General features: G+C 42.1%; 1 protein-coding gene across 3 annotated transcripts in view; it reads left to right on the top strand.

Moving 5' to 3' along the window:
- Positions 1–26,169, top strand: part of LOC145356986 (plexin-A2-like) — a 470,896-nt gene that overhangs the window by 246,113 nt on the left and 198,614 nt on the right. For all 3 annotated transcript variants that reach the window (XM_080210014.1, XM_080210012.1, XM_080210013.1), the window contains one exon: positions 23,819–23,919. In XM_080210014.1, the coding sequence (XP_080066140.1) occupies positions 23,819–23,919 (101 nt within the window). The remainder of the gene's footprint in view (positions 1–23,818; positions 23,920–26,169) is intronic.

Here is a 26,169-nt window from a genome sequence, read left to right as displayed (position 1 = left end):
TTCCACAGATTCATTACTCTTTGGGTGGAGAAATTTCTCCTCACTTTGATCTGAAAGGTTGACCCCTTATCTTCAAACTATGACCCCTAGTTCTGGACTCTCCCAACTTCGGGAACATTCTTTCTGAATCTATCCCATCTAATCCTATCAGAATGTTATAAGTTTCTACGAGACCCTCTTTCACTCTTCTAAACTCCAATGAATATAATCCTAACTGACTTGGTCTCTCCTCGTGGGGCAGACCTGTCATCCCAGGAATCAGCCTGGTAAACCTTTGCTGTATTTCCTCTATAGTAAGGACATCCTTCCTCAGATAAGGAGATCAAAACTCTACACACTACTCTAGGTGTAGCCCCACCAATGTCCTATTACAATTACAGTAACACACCCCAATTTCTCTACTCACATCCTCTTGCTATGAAGGCCAGCATGCCATTTGCTAGCACATAAGAAAGGAGAAATAAGAAAAAAAAAATGCTGAAGTTGGCAGTTATCAACATTATGGCAACAAATGACAGAAAGTAAATGTCAGTCCAACTTAGCCCCCGAGTGCTTACAGCCAAGACCACTTGTCCACTGAGAAGGTCGGATAAGGACACAATATAAATTCTGAGCAGAGATTGTTTTCTGTCTCCAGAGTTGATGATAAGACTATCATTTATTGTGTTTTTTTTTCTGTGTCAGCAGTGCCATTGAAAAGCTAAGCCAGCAATGTGACAAATGTACTTTGATTCAGTTTTTAACATGGGATTTGTCATTGTGCAATTATGTTATGTATATAATCTGAAGAATAAGTGATAAATTCTAGATTGGCTAATGTTGTGTATCCAAGCCCACTTGAGATTGGCAAGTAATACTGGAAATTATTGCACTCCTGACCTTTCCTAGCCATCATGCAAGGAGTGAAATTCTTCATTTTACTTCTTGGCTGCATGAGAATTTAAGGTCCCAAAGGAGCTAGAACTACGCTTTGAAACAGGATTATACTTGCTAACCCACTCTGCCGCCCAATAGGTGATTTCTAAATTGAATAAATAGTTTTGTTTTAAGCTACTGTTCCTAAAAGCAGAGAAATTTAAGCTAAAAGTCCAGACTTCTGGTGTCACATGTTTTGCTTGCATTTTATACCATAAGAGGACTCTCTCTCACCTGTCAACTCTGCCCTCCCTGGCTATCAGTTCCAACACTTCCTAATAACACCTAACATTCTCATCCTTGTATAAATCTATCACAGCCTTGCTCTGTGTAACCATCTCTCACCCCAAGTTTGTCGTGCCCCTCTCCAATCTCTCCTTTCTGTTGTCTCTCACTATTTTTGTGTCCCCAATGTTGCCTCAACATTGGCAGCCATGTTTGTAGTCAACTATAGGCCCCAACCTTTGGTATTCCCTCTGCCTGTCTGCCACCCTACACTCCTTCAAGTCTCTCCATTAAAATCATCCCTCTTAAACACTCTCACTTTGATTTGGTCGAAACCCCTTTGAACATGTTTCAACAGTGAATGTACTGTATAAATACAGTTTGTTGTTGTTGTCATGATGTTTGCAACAGCAGGCATTGTGCTTGCATACCTTGCAACGCGGAGTGATTTTCTTTTTAAAATCTGCCCCATATTTTCAAATCAAGATTTATTTTCTTAAATGAACTGTGAAATATTTTCCTTTTGTTTGATCAGGTCACTTGAATAGATCTTTAATTGGTAGTTTGCAAGTGTAAACTGTTGGAGAATTGTGTTTTCCAGAATCACAGTTTCAAAGTATGTTTACTGAACTTAATATTATGCCGATGTTGCGTGCAAAAAATTACAAATCTGATAAATAAAACGGATGTTTGATCTGGTGGTTGCTGGAACAACTCGCATGGAGTATGAGCACATTAAAGACACACAGTGTCTTTCAAGCTGGTTCCACATTAAGAGCTCGTTGCTGGAAGTAACAACAAATGCAGACAGCACCACAGGCCTTGCTCTGTGAGTTGTGTTTTGTTGCAGAATTATTGTGGTTTGAAAGTTGGCTAAACTGATTGAGACTTAAAAATAATCTTGGCGGGATATTCTTCTACAGTAGTTAGTCATTCCACTGCAGTTCATGGAGGGCGCACCGTCTAGACTGCTTTGTTTCTAGAATCTGACGAATGCCTCCACCCAGGATCAACAAGGGGCCCCAGCCACCAGGTGAGGGAGGATGGGATGGGAGAATTACAGGGAAGGGGTCGCTGGCTGGAGGCAGTTGGTGGGGGGGAGGAGGTCATAAGAAAATGTATGCACATGACTCTTAGTGGCCATTCCCATTCCTGATGCTGGGTCTCTTATGTCTGCTCCTTTAAGGGAACAGTCTTGGGACCTAGTGTCTGTAGTGGGCTGGTTGGGACCTGCTCTGAGTGGGGAGTCAAAGTTTGGAGCGTGGAGACTGAATAAAGGTCTGTGTTCTCTGACACTCGATTGTTTGATTTATTATTGTTACATGTATTAACATACAGTGAAAAGTATTGTTTCTTATGTGCTGTACAGACAAAGCATACTATTCATAGAGAAGGAAAGGAAAGAGTGCAGAATGTAGTGTTACAGTCGTAGCTAGGGTGTAGAGAAAAATCAACTTAATGCAAGGTGGGCCAATTCAAAAGTCTGATGGCAGCAGGGAAAAAAGCTGTTCTTGAGTCAGTTGGTCTGTGATCTCAGACTTTTGTACCTTATTCCTGATGGAAAAAGATGAAAGAATGAATGTCCAGGGTGACATGGGGTCCTTGATTATGCTGGCTGTTTTTGCAAGGCTGTGGGAAGTGTAGGCAGAGTCAATGGATAGGAGGCTGGTTTGAGTGATGGACTGGGTTTCATTCACAACCCTTTGTAGTTTCTTGCGGTCTTGCACAGAGCAGGAGCCATTCCAAGCCATGATACAGCTAGATGTTTTCTATGGTGCGTCTGTAGAAGTTGGTGAGAGTTGTAGTGGACATGCCAAATTTCCTTAGTCTGCTGAGCAAGTAGAGGCGTTGGTGAGCTTTGTTAACTGTCGTGTCTGCATGGATGGACCAGGACAGGTTTTTGGTGATCTGGATCTTAAAAACTTGACCTCAACCATTTCTACTTCGCCCCCATTGATGTAGACAAGGGCATGCCCTCCACTATGCTTCCTGAAGTTGATGATTATCTCTTTCATAATCACAGGGACAGGTTATTGTTGCCGTACCAGTTCACGTGATTCTCCATCTCATCCCTGTACTGTGCCTCGTCATTGTTTAAGAGCTGACCCACAACAGTGGTGTCATCAACAAACTTGAAAATCAAGTTGGAGGGGAATTTGGCCAGACAGTCAAAGGTACATAAGGGGTATAGTAAGGGGCTGAGGACACTGCCTTGTGGAGCACCAGTGTTGAGGATGATCGTGGAGGGAGTGTTGTTGCCTATCCTTGCTGACTGAGGTTTGCAGGTTAGGAAGCCTAACTACGACCCAGTTGTAGAGGCAGGAGCCGAGCTCCAGGCCACGAAGTTTGGAAATGAGCCTCACAGGAAAAATGGTGCTGTAGTTCTTGAGGAAACACCTCCGTACTCAGAGATTTAACACTGGGTTCTTCAATCAGTTATTAGCTGTAACTTTCTTAACACTGTATAAAACATTGTGGTTTTCTGCATTAAATTATAAGTCTAATCTTAACTCCGCATCATGTAATTCAAATGAGCTAATTTTAGAGAATTGCCTGCCCACTTTGTTGCATGTATTTTGTGTTGCTTATCTGGAATTGCTAGGTAATTCCAATTCTTCAGCGCAGTGATCAATTCTGAACGATTGGGGTAGAATATAAATAACATATGCTTTTTTATTGGGTGACGATCAATGTGATGGATATGCAATTAATTAGTTGCAAAATTCTAAAAAAATGTGACCAAAACTTGGCTCACTGAGGTCAAAATGCCAACAGATCATAGAAGGTTAGATCAACAGACAGATCACGGTTAAGGTTTGTTTATGCGCCAGACAGACAGACAAAATTAGGGTCAACAAATCTTGAATTTCCCATGGAGGAAAAATGTGACAGGATATTTTGAAAATCAAAACAATAAACGCTTTCAATTTCATGTCATTTCCATGTTAAAATCCTTCTGTTTCTGTTGTTGCCTCTCCAAATTCTCAGCTCAAAGTACAAAATGTTGCGACTCTATTTTCAACACTCTGTTTTCCAGTGAGATTACACATGGGGATTGGAATTTAATGCTTTCTCCAAGGCCTTGCTTGTCGGCTGTGGAACTGGTAGGATCCCCACCTCAACTCTTGTAGTAAGTGTACATCAGGTATTTACGTGGCCAGCATTGGGACTTCCTTGGGATTGAGAACTTGGAGGGTAGAAATTCTCCCCGGGAGATCTGCCATCTAATCGGAGAACTTTTAACTCCATTGCCATCAGGAGCAATGATAGCTGAAGGCAGCGTATCAACCAGTAGCCTAGGATCAATGAGGAGGGAATGAGGACCCACAAGGAAGGAGGGTGTAAGGGAAATCACTAGATGGAGCCACCGTAATGGGGAGGGGTAGAAAGAGAAGAAGAAAGAATGCATGGGCATAGCTCTCCCTTCCTATTCCTGGTCTTCTCCATCAGGCACCAACTGCCTTTGAACAAGGGAAGCCTCCCTCCCTTTGCTTCTTGAGCTCCATGCAGGGCGATTCCCTTGCCCGGCATTTCAATTGCCATGTGTGCAGGAAGGCTGTCACAAGCCTTTTTGTCCTGGGCCTAATCAAGTGGAAGCAGGAAGGTAGAGGACCCCCACACTGCATCCACTGAGCCACTAACTGCTGCTCACCTCCTCCCAACACTCAAATTTACCTCTCATAGAATCAAAGAATCCTACAGTGCAGAAGGAGGCCATTCAGCCCATCGGGTCTGCACTGACTACAATCACACCTAGGTCCAATCACCATAATCCCATTTATTTACCCTACCTACTCCCCTGACGCTAAGGGGAAATTTATCACGGCCAATCCACCTAACCTGCACATCTTTGGACTGTGGGAGGGAACCGGAGCACCTGGAGGAAACCCACGCAGACACGGTGAGAATGTGTAAACTTCTCACAAGCTGGGAATCGAACTCGAGCCCCTGGCGCTGAGAGGCTGCAGTGCTAGCCACTGTGCCGTCTTACTCTGAGTAAAGGGGGGAATGGATGTGCATTTTTGAAATTTAGGTTAGATATGCTCTTCAGCTGAAACAATGTTTAATGGGGTAGAGATCATTTCCACGCTACATGCAGGTAGAATGCAGCCATAATTTAAGTCAAAATGTTTAAACATGATTTTTTAGTACAAAACATTGAATGTGTTGGGTGAGATTCTCTGTCTTCCCCTCAGCATTTTTCTCAGTAGGCGGGGGCAAGGGGGATGGGGGGACAGTGTGCCATTTGCTCGTGGTGGGATCTCCGACCGCTGGCAATAGGAATTCCAATTGAAGCCACCCCATGCTGTCGGGAAACCCACAACAGTGCGTGCGCTGCCAAGGGGACTGGGGAATCCCACCGGCGTGAGCAGCCAGAGAATTCCAGCCAGTATTTATAGCTGAATGTGGAAATACAAGGTAGCTTCAAAAGAATAGAACATAATCAGTTATGTCATTGGAGTTTGCTTATGGAACAGACCAAAGAGTTGGGAGATGATCAACTAAGGTACTGCAGCGCCACTGCTGGCAGGAGGGTGTGATTACAGCCCATCCAGGTTTTCCATTTGATCAGTAAGCCTAAGAATTTATAATTTAAGAAAGTGGCAGCATGTGGCATGCTGGAGAACGGAAGGCTTATTGTCAGTAACACCTGATTGCCTAAAGGAGACGCCTCGGCAGATTCCAGGAGCTGATTGTTTTCCCTGTGCCTCCAGACTGTTATCAGAGGCAGTGAAAAGTGCTTACATCCAACTGGCTCCACAATCGCAGCTCACTGCTTGAAAGTTGATTTCTGTTTGAGCGCTGCCATCCTAGAATGTACAGCCCTTTTCTCCTCACTGCACTGTAAACAGCGACCTGTCCTTTGCCTTGTGCACTTGATTAGATTAATATTGGAACAATACACTCTTCAGAATTGTAAATAAATAATGTAATGCAAAGTAAACAGCCTGTCCAGAAACAATAAGAATCCTTTATTCCGCTGAAAGAAAGCACATTTTTCCTAATTGTTTATGCTTTGAATCGATGCAGACAGATTATTGGATTTAAAATCGACTGGCACCTTTCCTCTACCCCCTATTATTACTACGCATCGCTTAATATGAATACCCGTTGGGTCTTTCTTCTTTATAATTTTCAAATAATTCATTTGTTTTTAATTTGAGATTTATTTTTACACTGTCTTGGGGGAATAGGCGCTAGAGCCCATTAATTCCTCATTATACCACTCCTTTCATTACTGTGTGTTCTGCTTAGTCTCCTGGGATCTTTAATCTGTCAGCAAGAGGGTTTACGAGACTCGGCAGAGACAAAAGGAACTGAATTGGATGCATAAATGCCAGAGCAGTGAATCAACCATTCCAGATCCAAGCCTTCTCACAGTGAAGCACAACCTTGTTCCTTCCAGACACAACTCAAGTCCTTCAAAGCTACTTGGTTACCCTTAGTTGATAGCATTTCTGCACTAACTTCCGCAACAGCATGGTAATGCTCGGTGCACTAAAAGATCACTTATCGTTTCAGTAAATGTGTGTGCATTCAATTGAACAAAGCTGGTGGTCTCTGAAATTGAAGTTGAATCATTTGGGATTTGGATTTATTTTGTCATGTCTTTTTCGGAACAGTGCTTACAACCTTTCTTTTATGTCACCATCTCCTGTTTTACACAAAAAAACTATGATTTTCAGCAATGTCTTTCTAGCGTTGTAATAGCCCAACTTGATGCAATAAGATGTAAAGGAAAATGTAGGTGCAATTGAGTAGCTTAAGAGCACTCACTGTCCAACCAGAGTAGATTGAACCAGAGTAGGAAGAAACTACAGGGGGAAGAGTGTGAGGAGTTAAGGGGTGCATCTTCCCTTGTGTTTTTTTTGGCATTTTTGCTTCGGACATCCTTCCCCTCTTAAAACTACAATATTACACCCAATATTCTGCCTCTCACCCACCCAGGCTCCTCTTCCGTCACAGAGCACTTTATAGGTGGTCATGAGCTTTTGAAATAAAGAAAATTGGGGTAAAAATATGAAGATGAAATGTAGTGTTCATCCATTCCAGAAGCAGATATTTTAGCAGCAATGCAGCAAGAAAAGTTCCTCCTGTTATTAATATGAATAATCATTCTTAATCACGCGTTAATCAAAACACTGATGTGGTTTTGTTCTTCTTATACCCAGCTATGTCTGAATATATTTATTAGGGGAAACTACTTTAAACTTGTTCATGAATCTCAGCTTGGCATTTAAAGTGGGGAAAGTTAACATAGAATCCATGTAATCTTACGGTGCAGAACGAGGCCATTCAGCCCATCAAGACTGCACCGACTCTCTGAGATAATCTTACACAGGCCCAGCCCTGCCTTATCCCCATAGTCCCATGCATTTACCATAGCTCATCCAATCCACCATGTCAAGAATATCATCTTCCTTGCTGCCATCAGACTTTTGAATAGACCTACCTTGTATTAAGCTGATCTTTCTCTCTATCCTAGCTATAACTGTAACATTACCAGGATGTTGTCTGGTATGGAGGGTATTATTGATGAGGAGAAATTGAATAAACTGGGATTTGTTCTCCTGGGAAAGATGGAGGCTGAGGGGTGACCTGATAGAAGCTTATAAAATTGAGAGGTATGGATAGGGTGAACAGTTGGAAGCTTTTCCCAGGGCAGAAATGACAATTACAAGAGGGCACAAGTTCAAGGTAAGAGGGGAAAGGTTCAGTAGAGATGGGTGGGAAGTTTTTTACATAGAGTGCGGTGGGGGTCTGGAATGCACTGCCAAGTAAGATGATTGAGGCAATTACATTAGCCACATTTAAGATTGATCTTGATAGGCATATGAACAAGCAGGGAATGGAGGGATATAAGCTATTTGTATAGATAGGTAAACATGTTCAGCACAGGCTTGGCATGCTTGGAGGGCCAGAAGGCCAGTTCCTGTGCTGTACTCTTTGTTCTTTATTACATTCTGCACCCTCTCTTTCCTTCTCCCCTGTGAACGATATACTTCCTGTATAGCACACAGGAAACAATACTTTTCACTGCACGCCAGTACATGTGACAATGATAAATCAAATCAAAACACCCTTGGACACCAAGGGGCAATTTGGCATGGCCAATCCACCTAACTTGCACATCTTTGGACAGTGGGAGGAAACTGGAGCATCTGGAGGAAACCTACGTCGACATGGAATGTGCAAACTCCTTGTTGAGCGTAAAGGTTAAATAACTTTGAAAAAGAATACTTTAGTTTTCAACAAGTAATTAGTAAAGGTTCCTTTGAATTTAAGATAAGAATTGAAATGGAATCCCTACAGTGCAAAAGGAAGCTACTCAGCCCAAAGAGCCTTTACCAACAATCCCACCCAGGCCCTATCCTCAACCCCACTTATTTACCCTGTTAATCCCTTGACACTAATAGTCAATTTAGCGTGGCCAATCAACCTAGCCTGCGTATGTGTGAACTGTGGGAGGAAAACGGAGCACCCGGAGGAAATCCACGCAGGCATAGGGAGAATGTGCAAACTCCTCATTGTCATCCAAGACCAGAATTGAACCCAGGTGCTGAGAGGCAGCAGTGTGCAGTGTGCCACCGTGCTGCCCTAAAATTTTTTTTTTAAGATTTCCACCATCTGCCATGGCAGATTCAAACCCAGGTCTCCAGAACATTAGCTGAGCGACTACATTAACAGTCGAGCGATAATACCACTAGGCCTCCCCTGAGGCAACAGAGCATTCATCATTTCAGGTTATCTGAAGACTTATTTTAAAACAATCTGTGACAATATCAGTTTGTTTTGAGGGAAAATATTGCAATGGCGTATTGAAGGGTTAAGTTTGAGACTTAACAGCTGTCACTGTAAACCTTGACAGTTCATGCAAAATGAATTAGTGGGAAGAAAGCCAAGTCAGGATTGGACACAAACTCTACTGCAGTTCCATAAAATCTCTGTGGTTCCAGTGGGAGCCTGGACATTGAAGGAATCAGCATTGGAGTGCAATTCCTGTTGGAAGAGCCTCTTATTAAAATGAGAATGGTAATGCGAGCCCTCTGTGTGCAGAGTAAGGTCATAGCACGGTCACCATTAACCATTCACTGCTGTACTTGACCAGGAAATTCAAATCGTGCTCCCTTTAATAAAAATACATTTAAAATGCCCTGACAGCACAATACTTTTGCGAGGTTGAGGAAACTCATTTTGACTGTCACGACTGTTAATTAAAAAAGGTAATTAACAGGCTTGCTTCACAGTTCTCGGGTTGTGAATCTGAGTTCTGAATCACTTGACATTGAGGATCTGCCAGGCACACTTGTAATTCTGTCAGCTTTTTGACATATTTCTGGGCACAACAGTTACCTAACAGCAGCGCAGCCCCATGATCATGGAGAGGGAAGAAAGGGATGTGACATGGTGCATTTTACCCTACATTAAGCAGATTTTGTGCTCTGGATTCATGCAATATTTTGAAGTTGTGCAGAGTTGTCTGCTGTTAATTTATTAGCCCTCAGATGGTTACAAAACTAGACTGTGCCATTTCGATTTTCCATATGCACCTGTGTACACTGTGCATATGCATATCGAAGAGTTTTGCAATGCGCCACATTGCCCTCCTTATGGACCATCTGGTCAACAGCAGCATAGCTAACTCCTGTTCTCAAGGATGCACGTGACATCCATCAATTCAAAACCTAAAGGCTTCTTCGTCTTCAAGGAAACGTGTTGGAAATAACTGTTTATATGTTGCTTGTATGATCCTGTTAGAAACTTCAGATCTTATCTCAAAAGCAGTTCATTTTCAATGGAATTAGTTAATCCTGGGGAATAAAGGACACAGTTTGCTCAGTTGGCTGAAGTGTGAATCAAATTAATTGGGTTCTATTTCCGTTCCAGCTCGGACAGACTCGTGGCCTGTCTCTGTGTCCTGCATGTAGCAAAAATAACTAAAATTGAATAATTCCCTTCCAGCGGAAAACTGGAGAGGAAGAAATCTCTCCTATAAATTTGATTTATTATTGACGTGTATTAGCATGCAGTGAAAAATATTGTTTCTTGCGTGCTATACAAAGCATATCGTACATAGGGAAGGAGAGGAGAGAGGGCAGAATGTAGTGTTTACAGTCATAGCTAGGATGTAGAGAAAGATTAATTTAATGTGAAGTTGGTCCATTCAAAAGTCTGTTGGCAACAGGGAAAAAGCAGTGCTTGAGTCGGTCGGTATGTGACCTCAGACTTTTGTATCTTTTTCCCAACAGAGGAAGATGGAAGAGAGAATGTCCAAGGTGCATGGGGTCCTTCATTATGCTGGCTGCTTTTCTGAGGCAGCAGGAATTGCAGACAGTGTCATTAGATGGGAGGCTGGTTTGAGTGATGGACTGGGCTTCATTCACGACCTTTTGTAGTTTCTTGCAGTCTTAGACAGAGCAGGAGCCGTACCAAGCTGTGATATAACCAGAAAGAATGCTTTCTATGGTACGACCTTGTGTTTCTTTATTTAGTGCTTAACTCGGTATCATCTTTTGATTTGTTTCATTATTGTCACATATTAGGATACAGTGAAAAATATTGTTTCTTGTGCACTATACGGCAAAATGTACTGGTCAGAGTAGATAGGAAGAAGAGGGTGCAGAATATAGTGTTACAGTCATAGATATCTCAGTTGATAGAATCGAATGATGTTCCAATGTCACTCTTTATCATACAAACTGGACTGCATGCCTTGAGAATGTGTCCACAGGTGCAGTTTCAGTGGGCTGCGGAACTGATTGCCATTCTAAGGAGATGGGGGTCAGTGCAAAAATCCAGTTAGTGTTTCTGCTCATGAGACGTATGTTACTGAACAGGATAACATTTCCTGGCAATGTGTACTTTCCCCGTAACCATATAGCTGTTTAGAGGCTGAATAGGATATTTGTACAGCCATGTGTCAAACTACGTAACGCTCTCTGCATCAAAAGTGACTTCGGAATCAATATGGGACTTGGTGAGCTTTTGTGTTTTTTCATGTCTGATTTTATTTTGGCTGCATTGTCCAGATTGGTAATATGTTCCTTAATTATCCAGTGACAAGTGTCACAGATGCTACTGTAAAGGTGGTCTTCTATAGAATAGTCGGGATGTGAAATCTACTGGCTGGGTTCCGTGTAGTCCTACTCCGCCTCTACTCGGGCACGCGTGGTAATTGAACTAAATTTCCTTGTGATCATAACTGGTGCCTGTTGCAAAAATTTAAGCTGCCTTGCCTGCAAATGAAATTCCTAATTGCTGTTGTTTTAAGTTTGTTAATGTAATCTCCAATTGTTAGCAGCGATGCTTAAGCAACTTGCCCATGAAACAGCAATTCTGGCCTCAAGTGTTCCATAAATCTATAGGGAGTGAGTTTTGCCTTAAGTATGTGTTTCCTTTTAATTAAATTTCCATTGGCATCAAAGCTTGAAATCTCTGGGATCAAAGCATTGTAACAACATTGACTATCTGATCCGTCTCCCTACAGAACAATGTTCAAACCTTGTACAAAAATGTTGGGAAAAATTAAAAACCATGAGAGCCACCCATGATGTTGCATTGTTTTATGTAATACATAAGTAAATAGAACTTACGATTGATACATTGTGGTTTGCTGTCAGTGAAAATTCTTTTGAATTCAATCACAGTGGTAAGTAGCGTTGTCTCAGTGCCAGGGACCTAGATTCGATTCCGGCCTTGGGTCTCTGTCTCTGTGGCGTTTGCACATTCTCCCCATGCGTGGGTTTCCTCCGGGTGCTCCGGTTTCCTCCCACACTCCAAAGGTGCGTGAATTAGGTGGATTGGCCATGCTAAATTGACCCTAGTCTCAGAGGGATTAGCAAGATAAATGTGTATGGTTACGAGAATAGGGATCTGGGTGGGATTGTGGTCAGTGCAAACCTGATGAGCTGAATAGCTTCCTTCTGCGCTGTAGGATTTCTATGATTCTATGAATTTATCTCTGAGATCGCCAGTGGTTATTGCATTGTAGGTGTCGTAGCAGCAAAGTATGGACTGCGTTATATCTTAAATTTAGCCTCTTTGATTTTATCACATGCCTTTCAAAGCACTCAGTTGACCCTTCATGCAAACAGTAAAGATTTTCATGGTTGCACCCAACTTCAGTTGCTACGGAGATGTCTTTAAAGTTGGTTTCCGTTTTTTTTTCAGCTGCTATATGAAAATTGGGAAATTTCTTGTTTTTATTTGTAGATTGTTGCTGTTACAGTGAGGAGCAAAAATCTACTTCAACCTCGATCAATAATATTTCAGACACAAAGGGCTGGGTTTTCATTCTTGTTTCAGCAGAATGTCTCCACCCACCTGCCTTGGAACAAAGTGCCCACAAGAATGGGGGTTTTCACTGAGTGGGAGGGATGGGTGCGGGCAGCAGTCAGGCCAGCCAAACTACCAAAAGGAGACAGCCACAGGGCATGCAGGTGGTCTATTTAAAAGACCTGCCTTTGTCCTGTGGCATTTTGTCCCAGTTAAAATAAAAATAGGGTCTCCAAACTGCAAGCCCCTATAAACCCCCACACCATCCAAACCAACTCATGCCTCTCTCCCTTCATGGTCCCTGTGCCAAGCTTTGGTACTTGAATGCCCACTATACACAATGTAGAATTAATGAACTCTATAGTGACAGTAATATGCATTTTTAAAATGCAGCTTTTAAAATGCCATTCATTGGTAACTTCTGCATTCTTTAAAAAAAAGTATTTTTACTACAACCTAATAAAAGTGTCAATCATCCAGGCCCTTTAACATATCAATGACAGATTGCACTTGAAATGTTTAAACTTGTAAATAAATATTATGAAATTGACAGCATGGAGCAGAGAGCCACGTGTGTCAATCAAACACCATTTTCTCTGAGGTTCATCCTTTTCAACAGATTAATAGATTTCTGGGTTTTCTTCAAAGACTCGTATGTATTTTTGGCTAAGGGCTCAAGCATTCATTAGATTACTGAAACACTGAGCCCCAGAGCAATCATTGCTTGATTGACAGCTCTAGCACTCTGATTTTTCTGTCAGTTTCACAATATTTATTTCCACACAGTAGAGGTTTCAAGTGCTTACAATTTCAGCTATTGATAGTTTAAAGGGTCTAGATGATTTGCACTTAATGGGCTATAGTAAAAAGGAGTTTTTTTTTTAAGTAAGTGGAATCAATGACTTTTTAAATGTTTTGTTTACACATACTACTGCCACTAGAGGGTTAATTGGTTCTATGCAGTTTATTGTGGGTAAATGGGTAATGAAGTACCATGGTTTGGTGTGAGGTACTATAGGGGATGTCGGAGGGTGCAGGGTGTCATATCTTGGCATGGTGGCACATAAGGCCCTTTTCACCTTGCCTTTCACTGGTTCCCTCATGCAGACTATGGCTCACAACACCTCTGAGGTCACCCATGATTTTTTGAGAAGCTGGCCTGACTCAGGAAAATTGCAGAGGACTAGGACCAATGGAGCCAGCCAGATCAGGAATGATGGATGTAGATTCGCAATCCAAACCAGCCCACAGTTTTTTGAAATTTTGGGGTAGGGTCTGGTTGGGCTTGTGGTCATTGCAGACTCGATGGGCCAAAGGGCTTCTTTCTCTGTACTGTAGGATTTCTACAATGATTCAATCAAGATCAGAAGGAAAGTGTCCACAGTGCTTGGGATGTCCTTAAGTCCAATGTCATCAATGCCTGGAAAGAGAGACTTGGATTTTGGGTCAGGAACCACCAGGATTGGTGTGATGAGAATGATCAGCATATCAATGAACTGATTGATCCTAGGCACAAGATTTTCTGTGCCTCGCAGCATACCTGTGACGTGCAAAATACGTGGCAGACAAGGCAAAGGCAATTTAACATCTGACTGACTTGAATGATATTGTTGGCTTATTCGCTGCCTCAAGACTATTTATGGCTCAAGGACCAGCTCTTCAAGAGGCCTGAGGAAAGGGGAGATCTGATTAAGGAAAGGGAAGCTGCCAATGCCCATTGGATGGAGCATTTTAAAAACTTAGTCAAGAATCAATTGTTGATTCTTCTCAACTCGACTCCCATAACACCCAGATCTCGGAATTCTGCCAAGCCAATGGAGGTAGTGGAAACTTTTGGTTTTTTTTACATTATTTGTTCATGGAATATTGGCATCATTGGCTGGGCCAACATTTATTGCCCATTTCTGAGAGCATTCAAGAGTCAACCACATTGCTGTGGACCAGGAGTCACCTGTAGGCCAGACCGAGTGAGGACATTAATGAACCTGGATAGGCTTTTCAGACAATCAATAATGGTTTCATGATTGTCTTTTAGACTTTTTAATTCCAGATTTTTACTGAATTCAGATTTCGCCATCTGCCATGATGGGAATCGAATCTGGGTCCCCAGGGTATTATTCTGGGTCTCTAGATTACCAGTTCAGTGACTATGCCACTGTCTCCCCTTAAACACTCACAAATGAAGAACAGCAAAGCATCAGGAAATAATGGATCGCTACTGAAATCTTTAAACATAAAGGAGTAGAATTAACATTATATCACATGACCTTATCCTATAGATATGGAATTAAGAAGTAGTACTGAATGACCAGCAAGAACTCCATTATTATGATAACCTTCAACAAAAGAACAAATCTAACTGTAGAAATTACAGAGGCATCCCCTTATTTTCCATTGCAGGAAAGGTCATCTTTCTGAATCAACTTAGTACACTTGATGAAGAGCTCTCCCCAAATCTCAATGTGGGTTTAGCCCATCAAGAGGCACTTTCGACATGATATTTGCAACTGGCTAATTACAGGACAAAAGTTGTGAGCAACATCGATTTCTCCAACCAAAACAGAAAACACTGGAATATCTCAGCAGATCTGACAGCATTTGTGGAGGGAGAATGGAGCCAACCTTTCGAGTCTGGGTGCTCTGACAAAGGGTCATCCAGACTGTTCTCTCTCCACAGATGCTGTCAGACCTGTTGACTTCTTCCAGCATTTTCAGTTTTTGTTTCAGATTCCAGCATTCTTGGTATTTTGCCTTCTCCACATGGTGTTCTTTGGGTTAACAAAGGCCTTAGATTCTGTGGCAAGAGAGCTACTCAAAGATACTGTGGAAGTTCAGATATCCTCTAAATTGCGTTATTATCCTTCACCTGCCTCATGATGCTAGGCGAATGGTGATCCATTGCAGCTTCTTTTGAGGTGAAGATGGGAGTCAGCCTAGGTTGTGTTATCACTTTGACATTATTTGATCTCCACTGCTACCATGGTCCATCTGACTCGACAGGAACTCTCTCCAGGAATGCAACTTACTTATCAAATGGACAGTAAACTAAAGCCATCTCGACCCAGTCACTGAGCTCCAATATGCTGCAGTAAGTGTTGTCTTGGAAACGGATATCCAGAAAATTGTCAACTTATTTACTGAGACGTATGAGAAGGTGGGACTTGCACTCAACACTCAGAAGAACAGAGTCCTCCATCAGCAAGTTGGAAATGAGCACATTCCAGCCCCATTAATGCTGATTCATGATGAGTGCCAGGGAAATGTGGAACACTTGACAAAGAAATCCAGCATCACCTGCAGTCTACCTGTGCAGCCTTTGGCCACCTGAGCAAGCGAGTGCAACATTTCAACATCAAAAATGAAATCAAGCTCATGGTCTACCATGTGGTTGTATAAGGCCTCCCTTGTGTAGGGCTGAAACATGGATAACAGACAGGATGCACCTCAAAGTAGTACGATCAACTTTGCCTGCAGAAGATCTTGTATGTTAAGTGGGAGGACAGACATAAGAACATAAGAAATAGGAGCAGGAGTAGGCCAACTAGCCCTTCGAGCCTGCCCCGCCATTCAATAAGATCATGGCTGATCTGTCTTGGCTCAGTTCCACATTCCCGCCCTCTCCCCATAACCCTTAATCCCCTCTCTTATCAAAAACCCATCAACCCGCGTCTTAAAAATATTTAGCGAGGTAGCCTCCACCACTTCAACGGGCAGAGAATTCCAGAGATTCACCACCCTTTGAGTGAAGAAGTTCCTCCTCAACTCCGTTCTAAACCGCCCCCCCTTTATCTTGAGGCTGTGCCCCCTAGTCCTACTATCCTTTCTGAGCGGGAAGAGCCTCTCCACCTCTATCCTATCCATCCCATTCATCATCTTATACGTCTCAATGAGATCTCCCCTCATTCTTCTAAACTCTAACGAGTACAAACCTAATTTATTCAGCCTCTCCTCATAGCTCAACCCCCTCAACTCCGGCATCAGCCTAGTAAACCAAACATCAGTGTCTATTCCCAAGCAGACACCATCAGTCTCAAGGCAATGTCCATTCACCAGCAGCTTCTTTTGGTTGGTCATGCAGTTTGGATGTCAGATACGGGGCTCCCAAAACAGGTGGGCTTTTCTCCTGGCTCAGCCAGGGCAGATGCACCAGAAGGAGGACAGAAGAAGCACTTCAAGTGTGCGCTGAAAGGCAGCGTTGACATCAACTCCTGGGAGTCCATCGCCTTGGACTGTATCAGATGGTGGCAGAGTCTGTGCGGAGGACCCAATGAGAACAAAATGAAGTGGGGAAGCGGGAGCGACGAACAGAACACGCCGTGACCCAAATTAATAATTAACAACCAGATATCCTGCATAACCAGAAATGTCCAGCACACCATAAAATCTGCAAATCTTGTATGTGTCTCTTCAGACTCGTGGGAAACATCCTGGCCAGCGAGGGGCAGTCAATAATATACTTCTGGATAAATTTGCTACTTGTTTGGTTAACCATTCTCAATTTAACTTCTCCAGATTCCTGATGGCCATAATCCTACTGATATTATCCAATGTTTATATTGTTGATGTCTGTTGCTGTTGTCTCTCCACCCTGATTCTCTCGACACACAAATATATTTAGTCAAAACTAATTTTTCCTCTCTCTCCAAGTTGTCGGTGGGATTAATATCCCTAATTATAAAAGCAAATGAGTTGAATTTCATGATACCCGAAAGCGTTAGAAACACATTCGCTTTTTGACCTTGGCAACCCCGAGTACTTCTAATGGAGTTAGCTGTTTTATGGGCTGCCCTTCAGATGGCTGCTGTGGGGAGAGTTCAACAGTTCCTATGGCAACCACCAATTTAAAAGTGTTTCAAATTGAGATCTTATTTTAGTAACCTTAGATATAATTGCTGTTCTGTTTAAAATTACTGAAGTATTTTCACCCTGGCGACGGTGGGTGTTGATGTAAAATTCTGTCTTACCAGAAAAAGTCTGGTTGTGCTTTTGAAAGAAACACGTGAAAAATGCTATCCTGCCCTGGGCTGAAAAATATATTTCTGTAAGACTTGTATGATCTTATAGCGATGGTTAGAACTAATATAATTTTCCTGGTCACGAATTTCAGTTGCAGTCGTAGCCCGCAGTGATGCACATTAACATCTCCAAAGCTTGGTTTATTTATTTTGTAATACAAAATGCATGAGGTGCAATGCACCGCAGCTTATTTTGTCGCGATTATAACTGCTCACCTAGGGCACATACAGTTTTAATATGCCGTACTGTCACTTGAGAGATTTCTAATAATTTTCACTTGCACACGTGTACGTATGCATGTAAAGAATTGGGACGGCTAATTTTCATTTAACTGGGCGGGGAGGCATTCCCACTTGCAAGCGTTTCAAATAGTCCAATCCACTTATCAGTGATTCTGGTGGAGGGTACAGTAAGAGATTGATAGTTAAATTGACTCAGAAAGTGCAACCATGTGATGGATTGTGCTGCCAATTGCAAGCAATTACATTGTAAAATCCTTGTCATTTTTTTAAAAAAGGTTTTTTTTTCCAAGAGAAAGGGACAATGCTGCTTGGTACTTACCCATCTATAGCAATCATTCCTCCCTCGCTCCGGCTGGGAGTTAGTCTGAATCAGTTCATCCCCTCGTGAGTGCGGCCCTGCTCAGCAACACGACTGGTTGTTTTATTATTTCGACCTTTACCCTCTCCAGATTACTGTCACCTTGATGTACCTCACCCAGAAGTTACGTTGAAATGAATTATTTCAATCCTTTACTAATGAAAACAGCAACCGCTGGAATTAATTATTTAGTGGTACATACAGGCAGCCATGTGTATGATTGATACAAACAATGCAAACGGATTTCCTTTTGTAGTTCAGTGTATTGCTTCTAAAGTATCAGTTGTTGGTTGTGTTTTATTTGGTAATGTTATATTCCACCTATTACTGTAACACACAACACTCTGCATGTCTAGTCCCCAGAGCACTGAATTCCCTTCACAACTATTGAATTCTGCACACTGCCTCCCCGTAAGGAATGAAATGTTTGAATGTGCCTTTCTTCTGAAATGCTGAATATTATCTTCTGAATGATAGAAAATTCCTTTTAATAGAGTCGTCTTTGAAAATGCTCCCACTGTCTTGAGTGTGTCAGTTTCTCTGTCGAGTTGTGGCTTTGAAGACTCTTCTGTTTTCCTTTGAAATGGAGAATGCCCAAGTCTATAAGCCAATGCAGAATTTTGTATGGAATAAAACCCAACATATATCATGGCCAATGCTTATGATTTGGTTTCTGTTCTAGTATGACAGGACATTGGCTATTCTTCTGTGTTATCATTTACAGTGATTAGCACTGCTGCCTCCCAGGTAATGGATTCAATTCCGGCCTCTGGTGACTCGGTGGAGACTGCACATTCTCCCCATGTCTGAATGGTTTCCTCTGGGTGCTCCAGTTTCCTCCCACAGTCCAAAAATGTGCAGGTTAAATTGATTTGGCCGTGGTAAATTGCCCCTTGGTGTCATGGTGAATACGTGGGATTATAGAGAGAGGCTGGGATTGCTGTCAGTGTAGGTTCAGTGGGTCGAATGACCTGTTGCAATGTAGGGATTCTATGACCAGCATCGCTGCTTTGATTTATCCTAATGTATAAAAGACTTTCATGGGGTAGGGTATTGGTTGGGATCCTATGGTTCTGTTGCGGTGAATGAAGTTTTGGCTGAATACTAAATTTTCCATTTTCACTGCCTTACGACACCAGAGAAATCCGGACATTAATACAATGGATGTGTCCAGCTCGGCCTGCGATGTTGCTAGAAAATGTTTCTATCCTGCAAAATCCTCCTGTCACTTCCCATTTCTAATATGCAGTCAGTTCCAGAAATGTCGTCTTTGTTGACTTTTCTTTACAGGGAGGTTTCAGAACATGTTCTTGGAAGTATTTCACTGGTCCTTCAGACCCTGTTTTGATGGATTTGAAACGATTTGGGGGCGAATGTGAATGTTCAGAAGTCAAAGAATTGCTTTTTTGTTTCCTGATTATACTTTTTGTAAGGCGTTATGTCCTTTATAAGGAAGGGAAGTGTCCCTCTGATTGAGGAATTCAAAGACTTGTGCATGTGCCCCAAGTGGCTGCAGTGGGAAAGCACGAGACGCAAAATGAGTGAACCTCAGTTTGAACTGCAGCATCAATTGACTGTCAGCTGGAGGGGACATTTCATCAGTCTTGGTACAACTCTCTGTACAAGTGAGTAATAGTGTTCAGGTGAAATGGTGCTTCAGCTGTTTCTGCAGAATCTGAAGTTGCAAAGCTGTTGAATGGGTAATAATGCAGCACGATACATAAATCTGGTAACTGGAAGACATGGGCCAGTTATAATTAGGTTATCACTAATACATGCGTCCAGATTTCTTCCAGCTCGCGCGTTTCTGGTACATTTACTTCAACACTGAGCAGACCCATTAACATAACAGAGGGAGAAGAAGGGGAGAATATGGAAGTATGATGGCTGAGTCGTAATTATCCTTTTATAATAGGATTGCGGAAAGAATGTTCTTAAGCGAGTTTGCAGTTCTTAAAATGTTTCACAATCTCATTGAAGACTGGAGGAAGGAAATAGCTTACACCGTTACAGCCCGGTGGCAAACCGGCAAAGGCAATGACTCAAAGAAGTAACAGGAGCTACAGACGAGAAGGAATCACTGATGTGGAGGCGGCAGAGTCAATATGAAAGGCAAAGTTGGGGGAAAATAAAAAGAGAAAATGCCTTTTATGATGGATTCATTTTGCAGCCTACTGGTTTTTAAAGATCGTGTCATGCACTGTCATATCCTCTGACATTGTTATAACCTGTTGCTTGCTATTGATATAAAATAAACATCCTTCTAACAGCCAGATGACACGTTACTGAACCAGATTGTTTGCATAGTTCCCATTTATTAGTCATTGCAGCAGTGCAGTCATCAAGGGCATCCTTTGTTCCAGAAGCTCAAGTGTAATGTCATGAGGGGGTGTAGAAACAGATGTAGTAGCCAAGTGTCGAGCAGTGGTGGCCACTTGCTTACTCTTCCCCACCATCAGGGCGGTGGTTCTTCAGCATGTGTCTCTCTCGTCTGTAGCTGTACAGTGTGAAAATGCCTATTGTAAAGGGAGGACACTGGTGCTATTGAGTCTGACCAGCTTCAGCTGTTGGATTTGTCTACGGTTTCAATAGCCGTGCGAAGAGAGTAGTCTGCAGTTGTTCTTTATTTGGGACAGGTGGAAGCATCACTCTCCCCAGATTCAGCTGGACATGAAAACAAATCTTTGATGAATTAATTATTGCGTGCGTCTCCCTGTTAGGTTTCCATAATTAAGAATGCTGCTGAAATTTAGAAATGCAATTTAACAAGAGCATTGCAAAGTGTTTCTTCACACAATGAGCAAATATATAAAAACAGTGCATCTTAAATACTCTGCCGATATGCTGTTGATACATTAAAAACAATAACCAAATCCTAGCTCTTCCTCTTCTTATCACCCTCCACTCTCTACCCACCTTTATCAGACAGACTGTACCGCAAATTAAGTTTCAAGTTTGTTTATTAGCATCACAAATAGGCTTACATTAACACTGCAATGAAGTTACTGTGAAAATCCACTAGCCATCACACTCCCGCGCCTGCTCGGGTACGCTGATGGAGAATTTTAGCATGGGCAGTGCACTTAACCAGGACGTCTTTCGGACTGTGGGGAGGAAACCAGAGCACCCAAAGGAAACCCACGCAGACACGGGGAGAACGTGCAAACTCCACACAGTCAGTCACCCAAGCTGGGATTCGAACCTGGGTTCCTGGTGTTGAGGCAGCAGTGCTAACCACTCCCACTGTGCTACTTGTTATTTTTTCCCTGTTTCAAAAGTGATCCCAGTCGGTCAGTAATATTATAATTAGATTCCATTTTATGTGTGTTTTTTCCACAGCTTACCATTCTGTGGTGATGCTCGATGGTGATCCTTTTCTGTCTTTGGCTTGTTTTACTGACAGTTTGGTTATGCTTGGTGTTGGACAACATCAAACTAAACGATTTTGTGTAAATATCCGAAGCTGAATGTTATAAAGTAGTGGAAAAAGGTCAAGAACCACCAAATGTTTTAATACACATTATTACTGCTTCCTAAATAACTAACCTCCTTGCTTTGATATATCACTTAAACTAGAAGCGTTCTTTTAAGATGCAGCCTCCTTCCTTGCCTGAATTGCCTTGCCGCTGCTTCTGTTTTGAGCCCTGGTTTGGGAGGCGTTTTCACAAGCCAGATCCATTTTCAGCTGCATTGTTCAAAAAAATTCCTTCCACGATATTTTTCTTCAGGATTGTGCCCTGGAGCTCAGAGAATCTTGATTTTGAGTAACTGAATACTGCTGCCTGAATGGGGAAAACTCTAATAGCAAATAATGAGAGCATTATTCATGCATTTTACAAAGGCAAGGGCATGAAATAGAAATGCCTACACATCTCAACTAAGATCCCTGGTCAGCTTGTCTAGGATGAAACATTTTTGACCAGGTTCAGCAAATAGATACAATAAAACCATTGATTATACCCACGTGAAAACAATCTCTTTTATTAAATAGTAATTTGTGCAAACAGAAAAGGCTGGGTTTTTATGGTGCTTGTTTGAAGTCTCTTCAAAGTTGTGCAGCTGCCCCAGGTAACGTTCAAGTTGCTGTAAAATGACCATAACGTGAGGCATTCATGACATTCAACAATGAAAATCCAGCTTGACTTTCTGGTTAGTCGGCAAGAGTTGATAAATCAAATTAAAAGTGTATCTTCATGTTTGGGATGTGACACTACTTGCCAGTCTGTTAATGTTTAAAATAAATGAGTTAGTACCTTTTGAAATAAAATGGTGTAAGGGAAAGGTGTTGACATAGGCCTATCTGCTCCTCAAGCCTGCTCTGCCATTCAATAACCTATGATGTGGAGATGTCGGCGTTGGACTGGGGTGGGCACAGTAAAAAGTCTCACAACACAAGGTTAAAGTCCAACAGGTTTATTTGGAATCATGAGCTTTCGGAGCACTGCTCCTTCATTAGGTGACTCACTGGGTGAAGGAGCAGCGCCCCAAAAGTTCATTATTCAATAAGCAGATGGCTAATTTGTTTGTGTCTGAAATTTCACATTTCCATTTACCCTGATAACCTCTCATCCCCTTATCTAACAATTTGCCTACTTACACTACAAAAATATTCAATAACCCTACCTCCATCATCTTCTCAGGCAGATCATTCCAAAGTCACAGCCCTTGGGGGGGAAAAAATTTCATTTAATCTCTGTTGCAAAAGGTGAACACCCAATTTTAAAACAATGTCCCCTTGTTATCAACTCATCCACAAGAGGAAATATCCTTTCTACGTCCACCTTGTCAAGACCAATCTTTACATCAGTCAAGTCTCCCCTCACCCTTCAAAGCTTCAGTGTAAACAAGCCCAACCTGTCCAACCTCTCCTCATAAGATAACCTGCTCATTCCAGGTATCATCCGAATAAAGCTCCTCTGAGCCGCCCCACCTCCAATGCATTTACATCCTTCCTGAAATGAGGAAACCAAAACATGGTATTCAAGATGTGGCCTCACCAATGCCCTGTGTAACAAAAGCATGATGTGGTGATGCCGGCGTTGGACTGGGGTAAACACACTAAGAAGTCTCTCAACGCCATGTTAAAGTCCAACAGGTTTATTTGGTAGAAAAAGCTAGTGGCTTTTGCTACCATTAAACCTGTTGGACTTTAACCTGGTGCTGTGAGACTTCTTACTGCAACAGGAGCATAACATCCTTCCTTGTAAGTTCAATTTCTCTCACAGTAAAGGCTAGCATTCCATTTGTCTTAATTACTTGTGTTATCTACATAGTAATGTTTTGTGACTTGTGCACTAGAACACAAAGATCCCTCTGCACCTTGGAATTCTGCAGCTGTTCTCTGTTTATGTAAAACTCTGCCAATAATTTCATGTTTTTCTCTCTCATTCCATCTGCCAGATTTTTGCCCGCTCACTCAGCCGATCTATATCCATTAGGTTGATTGGACATGCTCAATTGCCCCGTTAATGTCAGGGAGATTAGCAGGGTGAATATGTGTGGAGTTACAGAGATGGGGACTGGTTGGGATTGTAGTCAGTGCAGGCTGAATGGGCTGAATGGCCTCTTTCTGCACTGGAGGGATTCCATGACCTGCAATCTCCTTGTGTCCTCTTCATTTTCCCACCTATCTTTAGCTACCATGCCTTTGCTCCCGTTATCTAAGTCATTGATGCAAATTGCCCCTGTTTCTTCTGTTCTATTGTTACTAATGCATCACAACACAGTTTCAAGTCAGTGTACTCTATTTGTGCCACATGCTTACATTTTGTATTTTGTTTTTTAGCTCTCAAGGGTGCCAGTAGAGTCATGTGAACAATATGAGACCTGCAGCAAGTGTCTAAGCTCTGGAGACCCTCACTGTGGTTGGTGTGTGCTTCACAACATGTAGGTATCAAACAGTTGTTCGTTAGTGCATTTATTTATTTACTAGCAGTGCAATCATGCTTTTCCTGTTTAAAGATCATTTCCCCCCAACCCAAAAGTTCAGGACTCGGTACTCTGGTACATCAGTGTCAATCCCCAATGATCTAACTAATACTGTTGGTGAACTTGGACTGAGCAGTGGTAGGTTACAGAAACGTGAGGCAGTCAATGTCGAGCACAATTTTCCAGCAAGGATCACAGAAATTGGACAAGAACATTGCTTTTTGTTTTCCCGTGACCACCACTGCTGAGACCAATTGTGGTACTTCTCCCACTGCCACCCCTTTGCTGGGAGCAGCTAACTCAAAACAGACCAGTAATCCCGCCTGGAGTATAACTGGTCTATATGATTCAGCACCATGTAAGCCTGGTTTGTTTTTACTCGAGATTAAGTGCGCAGATTGTGATTGAAAAAACTTGAATGACATAGTCTAGCAGCTCTGTGCCACATCATGTGCAAAAGCAACTTCTCTGTTTAGTGCTATTTTCACTCAGATCTTTCACAATTAACTTTATCTTATTCCTTGCAACGATTTGAACACTTACCTTCTGACTGAGAACAAGTTATCTGCTAAGTGGTTTAGAAAGGCGAGGGAAGAGAAAGTGGTGAAGCATCACACAATAGGTTAGTTAACCTATTGTGTGATGCTCTTAGCATTGGCCCTCATGAATTTTGCTCCCATCAGTCAATGAATCTAAAATTAACTACATGTGTGACTCTTTTTGTCTGTTGCCTTGTTAATTAGCTGTATAAGTTAACTTCTATGCATCTCTCAAGTGCAGCAAACAACCGCAACTTATATTTATGAAGTGTTTTTAACTTTGATCCCAAGGCAATTCACAGGAGCCCAATTGGGCAAAAAATGACATCCAACAAACGACAGGATATTTGGGTGGCCTCAAGTTTTTGGGTAAGAAGGTAGAGACATTTTAAAGGAAGAAGGAGAGGTGAAAAATAAAGGGGGGAAATTCCAAAGTTACCAACATACGAACAAGGAGCAGGAGTAGGCCATTCTGTCCCTTGAATCTGCTCTGCCATTTAATAAGGTTGTGGATGATCTGGTAGTCATCTTAAATCTGCATCCTGCCTTTCCCCTACCCCCACCCCAATAAACTATCACCCCCTTGCTTACCAAGAATCTAGCCAGCTTTGCCTTAAAAACATTCAAAGAGCCTACTTCCACCAGGAGATTTCCAAAGACTCATGACCCTCAGTGAGAATTTTGCCTCACCTCCATGCTAAATGGGCCACCCCTTATTTTTAAACAGTGACCCCCTGGTTCTAGATTCTCCCACAAGGGGAACATCATCTTCACGAGCATCCTGCCAATACTCCTTGAGATCTTGCGTTTCAATCAAGTTCGAGGTCTTTTTGGCTACAGCCCATTTAGTTGGAGATGAAGAGACTGCAAGACTCATAAAAGGCCAGCATTAAGAAGAACGCAAAGTTCTTGGTGGCTTATCAGACTGACTGAGGTTACTGGTATAGGGAGGAGAGGCGAGGCTGTAGAAAAAAAATCACGCTCTTGGCGGAAGTGTATATGTTAAGGAAAACTGTCACTTTGTCCATCATTTTGAACAATGCTTCATACTTTTCTTTAACAATGAGATTGGAAGGAAATGGGAAGCTAATGATGATCCCACCTTTGCGGCAGCCTTGATTGGTCAGCTAATCTTTTGGCCTGCCCTTCAATTTTCCATGTTTGTAAATGTTGCAAAAGTGTGCGACCATTGTAATCTGCTTAGTTGTGGTGAGAGGATGTGGTCAGAACGCGGAAGGAAAGGTTAAAAAGAAACAAAGTCTCAATTTAAACGCCTCCCCCAGCCCCAAAAATGGCTTTGTGACGAGTGATGTATCTTATCAAATTCTTCCTCAAAACTAAAACCCTTTAAGTATTGAGCATGTCAGATTATTGCAAGATAGACTGGGTACCTAAATTTATGCAGACATTTATAGCTGGACAGGATTGAGTAGCAGTGAATAGTTCTGCCCTGAGGGTCGTTCCATAATAACCTGAAAAATTCTGCAACATTGCAAGTAAATAGCAATGGTGAAGTGATGAATAAGGCATGCACCCAAGTTGGGGAATGAAAACATAATGGAAATCAACCATTTTTGAAGTTAATCGAGTCAGCACACTTGATTTTGGGATTATATTTATTAGTTTTCTGAAGGCATTTTCCTTCACATGTTTACTGCAAATATATATA

The sequence above is a fragment of the Carcharhinus amblyrhynchos genome, chromosome 22, assembly GCF_965287045.1.
Source record: "Carcharhinus amblyrhynchos chromosome 22, sCarAmb.v2.hapA, whole genome shotgun sequence".
NCBI classification, from domain to species: Eukaryota; Metazoa; Chordata; class Chondrichthyes; order Carcharhiniformes; family Carcharhinidae; genus Carcharhinus; species Carcharhinus amblyrhynchos.
This window is presented reverse-complemented; position numbering and strand designations above follow the sequence as displayed.